The sequence below is a fragment of the Lacerta agilis genome, chromosome 10, assembly GCF_009819535.1.
Source record: "Lacerta agilis isolate rLacAgi1 chromosome 10, rLacAgi1.pri, whole genome shotgun sequence".
NCBI lineage: Eukaryota > Metazoa > Chordata > Lepidosauria > Squamata > Lacertidae > Lacerta > Lacerta agilis.
The window spans coordinates 46,376,364-46,382,515 of record NC_046321.1 but is presented as its reverse complement, the minus strand read 5'-3'; the positions used below and the strand labels follow the sequence as shown (position 1 = coordinate 46,382,515).

The following is a 6,152-nucleotide window of genomic DNA, read 5'->3' as shown; positions in this document are numbered from 1 at the left end:
CGACCTAGAGAGGCTTTTGCCTCTCAGTACGGTGAGTGACCTACGGTGGCCGGCGAGGCCTCCCGAGTCATGCTGTTTTCCGACGCGCTTGAATGGCTGAAGGAGGCTCCTCCGAGATGCCTCCTCCGGAGCAGCCGCAGGATCCGGGGAGCCGCGGCTCCGGCGAAGAGCGAGACGACGACTTCGGGTACGGCCTGTTTCCCGAGAGGAGCCGCGGAGGCGGGAAAAAGCAGCAGTCCACGCTCTATAAGGCCGTCTTCACCAGGAACCACAGGTGTCAGCTGATGCTGCAGATCGCCCTGGAAACCAGTAAGTGCCTGGAGGCCGCGTCCCCTCTTTAAGGAGGGTCTCTGGCCGCGGCTCCTTCCCGACCACCACCCCTCTCTCTCCCTCCCTCCCTCCCTCCCTCTCTCCTAAACACGCTCCCGTCAATTACTTGCACCTATGCTGGGTTGGACCGCAGGCGAGTTTCTTACCGAAACTTTAGGGGCTTATACAGGGCAGCCAAATGAGTTTCCATGCCCAAACTAGGCCTAAACCCCAATTGAAATGGATCTAGAAAATCAGTTTCCTGCAAGGGTGTCTGGATCTGGCCCGTGACCACACACTCATGGATCTTGCCCAAGCAGGGGAGATTGGCAGTCCACAATCAGATCATGGATGAGAAAGGTCTTACTCTGAGTTGACCTGGTACTCAGCAACAGCAGCTGCAGACCTGAGAGCTGGCTGATAGAACAACCACAATTCCCCAGATTTCCCCCTGTCTCTTTCCCAAGAGAGGTCTGTGCAAGCCTATCCATGCCTATTCAGTTTATTACTGTAAACCAGTAGTGTGTGTGTGTACACACACACATACAGTTGTACCTTGGTTCTCAAACAAAATCCGTTCCAGAAGTCCATTCGACTTCCAAAAATGTTCGAAAACCAAGGTACAGCTTCCAATTGGCTGCAGGAGCTTCCTGCACTCAACCAGAAGCCGTGGAAGCAGATCCAGGCGTTTTGGGCTCCAAAGAACGTTTGCAAACTGGAACACTCACTTCCGGGTTTGCTGTGTTTGGGAGTCAAAACGTACGAGTACCAAGGTGTTCGACAACCAAGGTACAAATGTGTGTTTGTGCATCTATATCTTTCTATCTATATATCATTCTTTACTGGAAAATACAAAAGTACAAGTGCACAAAGTAAGGCACAAAAAGGAAGAAACAAGAAATAGAACCCATTTAGAAAACAAAACAGAATTTTTGTGTGTGTGTGCATTACAAAAAAGGAGGGGGAACCTTGTTATTGCAGTTAACCAGACCTTAATCTAATACGGTATTTATAAAAAAATAAATATTCCAAATACCGTCAAATTTGTCCATGGCAAGTCTATGTTTGTATACAGCTTGTTCATGTGTAGCAAGTTTGTGCATATCTTCAATCCAGTCATTAAAGGGAGCCACATTGTTCCCCTCCCCCAGTTCATCAATAACAGTCTTTTTGCTGTAGTAAGGGTGCAGAGAGTCCATTCATATTGTCCGTTTCCCGTTGCCCTTATTCTAAAGTTTTTGACATGCACCCAGCTGTAGTTCTGATCTTACAAAGCTGGGCACCCATATGGGCCACACTGAAGGCCTGCAAGGGCCACATGTGGGCTACAGGTTGCCCATTTGTGGTCTAAAGCATGTGACCAGTAGCTCATTTTGTCTGCCCAAGTTTTGTGCTTAAGAATAAATGACTGCATTGCTTGGTCTAGGTCCATATGCTAAACTGCTACTTGATGCTATGAAGAATACTGGCTGGTAAGAATTTTTTTTGACCCAAGCTTGTTGCATGTTTACTGCATTTGTGTTCCTACTTGAAGGTGACTTTAATACTAAAAAGCTGACCTGTACTTGGGCCTTTTAGCACTGTTTTCAAAGATCGACACTTCTCATGTGAAGAGTGTGATGGGTGTGTCAGTGGAGGATTCGATTCTTCAACATCACAGGTAGGTACGGAGCAATCTGTTGCAACATTGGAAACATCAGATAACTTGATGCTTTGACAAGTTAGCAAAACAAATTAGTTGCAGAAAATTATGAGATGTTTACTGTTGAACATTTTGAGTTAATAGTTCTCTGAATCAATGCTTACTCCCCTCTCCTCCATAGTATTATTGTAACTTAATAAAATGAATGCACAAGCCAGAAGGATTCAGTTCAAGTGGAGTATTTAATTAAATATTTGAACAGTCAGACCTCTTCTTAATTGTAAATACAAATCCACATGCCCACTCCCTGCTCCCAGAGAAGTTACTCCTCTTGGAGTGGAAGGGCTTCTTTTGTTATAGGCAGCAGACTCACCTGGTAAACTAGAGGCCTTCTACAGAAAGGGAAGACTGTTCGCCTGCAGTTGGGACTTAATCTTGGCAGCTGATTAGTGGCTTGAATGGGCTCAAAATGCATTTGCTTGGACTCATAATGAGTCTTCAAATGCATGAAGCAGGAGTGAGCAGTGAGCCCCTGGGAAGGTACACTGTCAGTGAAAGCACACCTTCAAAGGGGCTTGCTGATAAGCACTGATAGCAAGCCCTCTTGGCTGCACAGGAAAGCTCTTGATGCACACATCTGGTGCTTGCTGTTAGTGCCGGTCATCTAATCAGTGCTGTCAGTGATTTCCTACCTGCAAAGTAGCAAATGAAAGCTCATTTTCGGTTCCCAGTTGTTCCTTTGTAGCTGTGCTCTTACTTGATGTCATATATGAAATCAGTTGTAGGGCAAGTGGCTTGAGGAAAAGCTTCAGAGGCATGTGTTGGGCCGAATAAGGCCCACAGGCTGCATGTTTCCCATTCTTGATATAAGCAAAGGTGGAAATAAAGAAGTTATGTTGTACTCCTCCCTTTCTTGACATGCCTTGATACAGCCGTGTGATAAGTGTGGATGAATCTGCACCATTGCTTCCCCATTTGCATTATATAATAGTAAAGATATTTTGGGGAGGGAAGTGAGAAAGGAGATTTGACTCTCTTCCCATCAACCACCAGAGAAATACCAGAGGATGGCTGTCCACAAAGTTCTGCACTTGTCAATTTCAGTATATTTTTGAGGCTTACTTTAAAATAGGATAAAGCCTGTGACTTGTAGATTAAATTATCTTCTGAATGTCCCCCTTATTTCCTTTGTAGATTGTTCTGTGCCAAAACAATATTCATCACCAGTCTCATATGAACAGAGTGGTTGCACATGAGCTTATCCATGCTTTTGATCACTGCCGTGCACATGTGGACTGGTTCAATAATATCAGGCATTTAGCTTGCTCAGAGGTAAGTTGTAAATTAATAGTGTTGCTATTATAAAGAACATATTTAACATCTAAGCAAAACATACACTTATCAGTGCAATTCTTCTTAGTTTTTTCCTTGGTTCCCCCCCCCTCCCCTTGATTCCAAGTTGTTTTTTTTTTTTTTTGTCAAAAGCGGCAAGATGGGGATTGTTCATGCTGGTCACATCTAGAAATTCCATAGACGTACATAGTAGATCACAGGGTCATTACAGTCATATCTCAGAAGTCGAACACCATGCGAGTCAAACGTTTTGGTTCCCGAATGCCGCAAACCCGGAAGTGAGTGTTCTGGTTTGTGAACTTTCTTTGGAACCTGAACATCTGATGCGGGTTACGCAGGTTCCGATTGGCTACAGGAGCTTCCTGCAGCCAATCGGAAGCCGCGCCTTGGTTTCCAAACGTTTTGGAAGTCGAATTGACTTCCGGAATGGATTCCATTCGACTTCCGAGGTGCGTCTGTATAACAGTTCTGTGATTTCACTAGTTCAGAAATTGATTGACCCAATGGATTTTTGTGTATGTGCTAGTAAGAATTTACTCCAATTAACACTCTAAAAATGAGGATTTATGTGCCATTTTGAATTAGAATAACTAGTGTACAATGCTAAAACATTAAAGCAATATAAATGTAAAATTCTAATCAATTATCAGTATCTCTGACATGATTGAAAAGCCTTTGCCAGTATTCCTATTTTAGTTGTTGCAGCTTTAAAAACTATGAATGAGAAAACTCAAACAAGTAGCCTGCCTTTAATATTTTACTCAGTGTGAAGTAGCAGGGAACAGGAGAGAAAGGAAACCAGATTTGTCACAAGGTCAGAAATCTTACAAGTAAACAAACAGTACTTTTTCAAAGTCTTGCTTTGTGTCACATACCGGTATGTTCTTACGGCCTGTTGTCTTGATTGGCATATAGCTAGTGCCATTTTAGCCAGAGAACTGTTGGGAGCCATGTAATTATGTTAGGAATTGTTGCAGTTCTCCAAGTACTTTATTTAGTTTTGGTGTGTTTCCCTACATAGATTCGAGCTGCTAATCTTAGTGGTGATTGCTCCCTCCTAAATGAAATGACCCGATTTAAATTTGGATTGAAGCAGCATCAGCAGGTAAGTTGATGGTGACCTGTAAATTAAGAGGAGGGCCAGGCTTCCACAGTGCAGAGGAGGTCCTGTTTAATTTGGAAATTCAGATATCCGAGATTCAAGTTACAGGAGTTCTGTTAGGTATAACAAAGTATTAGAATCTACTGCTGGTCAGATTTGGTGCAACCTTATTTGGCTGTTCTTCAAGGAGTTGCATTTCTAATAGACATCCACAACAATGTGACACTGGCTTTTGTGTTGAGCATCTTGGTTTCTTCCCAAGTTTCTGGAGAATATGGGAGATTGACAGTTGTTCGTTTTGTTCTAGTTAGCAATATCTTTCGAAACAGTTTCTGTGGCTTATCATTGGTAAAAATCAATTTTACTAAGTGTATCACTTGTCTAGACTTCACAGTCTGTGTCCTGACCTCGGTTTTCTTACCTTCCTCAGACCTGCGTAAAAGACAGAGCTGTTCGCTCCATCTTGGCTGTTCGGAACATCAGCAAAGAGATGGCCGAGAAAGCTGTGGATGAAGTCTTTGTATCGTGTTTCAATGATCACGAGCCGTTTGACAGAGTGCCTCACAGCAGATCAGATGCTAAATATGCACATAGAGATTTCCAAAACCGTGACCGGTACTATGCGAATTTATAGCCAAAAACTGTTCATTTCTAGCTACAACATTTGGGGACAATTTTCAAAAGATAATTGTGAAGATAACTGGAAGTCCACAAACAACAAAGAATATTCATGTTGTCGAATTCCTGTTTTGTGTTTCGTTTGGTGTACGAATTGGTCTAGCAGTCCCTCCCCCCCCCCCCAATGTACACATAAAAGTTTATGTGAGTATTGTACTGGAAATTAATTTTGCAAATGCTTTGGTTCTCATCCTTGGTTTAATAAATGCTGTTTCGTTAATGGTTTGGCAGTCCCTCTATTTCTACTGCTCATAGGTGACAGCTGTTGCTCATGTAGACAAAGCAGCACAAAAAGTCAGGTATCAGCAAGCTTTGGGAAACAATGAAATGTAAAAAGTTGGGTGGGGGGGGATACACCAAAATAGTGTATTGGGATGGTGGGGGAATCGCCAAAACCAGGTCTATGAGGATGGAGAATGCACAGTTGACGTAATTATATATTCATCTATAAACACACACACACACACACACACACACACACACACACAATGTAGTATTACATTTTATTATGGAAGTTCGGAGGAGAGTGCCCACCATTACATAGCCAAAATATGGGGAGGTACCAACAGTCTTGTGGGGGGGAGGACCCTAGGTATTTAGAAGCAGCATGGAGCAGGGCGCCAAATAACCGTTAAAGAAATTAAGTGGCATGGAATATTGAGAGATGAAGAGCTAAAACGCTGGCAAGCAGATGGGAAGGGGAATGGAATGGCATGGCATGGCATGGCATGGCTGGAGAGGGAAGGAGAGAAACCTATGGGAGGATTGTTTATTTATACATTGTCATCACTGAACATAGTGTTTTTACAGAGTAATACTAAGAAGTTTAAGCAGAGAAGAAATTGCAGTCTAAATTACAGATTGTCAAGCACCCCTAAGAAGCCTGCACTGAGCATACAGTGTGAAATGATTATAGAATTTATGGAATCCTCCTGAGAAAATCATACCCTGCCATTACTTATGGCTATTTATATTTGCAGGAGAAGACCTCAAACATAATTATTAGAGGAGTTTGGCTTCTAGGGATTCCCAGGGTAAAATAAATGGAAGCGTTGCAGGGGATGCAAT

The 6,152-nt window shown here is 43.0% G+C and overlaps 1 protein-coding gene across 1 annotated transcript; it reads left to right on the top strand.

Moving 5' to 3' along the window:
• The first annotated feature begins 20 nt into the window (after nucleotides 1–20).
• On the top strand, nucleotides 21–5,304 carry ATP23 (ATP23 metallopeptidase and ATP synthase assembly factor homolog). Its single transcript, XM_033161765.1, has 6 exons — nucleotides 21–309; nucleotides 1,736–1,781; nucleotides 1,888–1,969; nucleotides 3,146–3,283; nucleotides 4,326–4,409; nucleotides 4,837–5,304. The coding sequence occupies exons 1-6, from the start codon at nucleotides 93–95 to the stop codon at nucleotides 5,038–5,040; spliced, it is 771 nt and encodes a 256-aa protein (XP_033017656.1). The 5' UTR covers nucleotides 21–92; the 3' UTR covers nucleotides 5,041–5,304.
• Nucleotides 5,305–6,152: the final 848 nt, after the last annotated feature.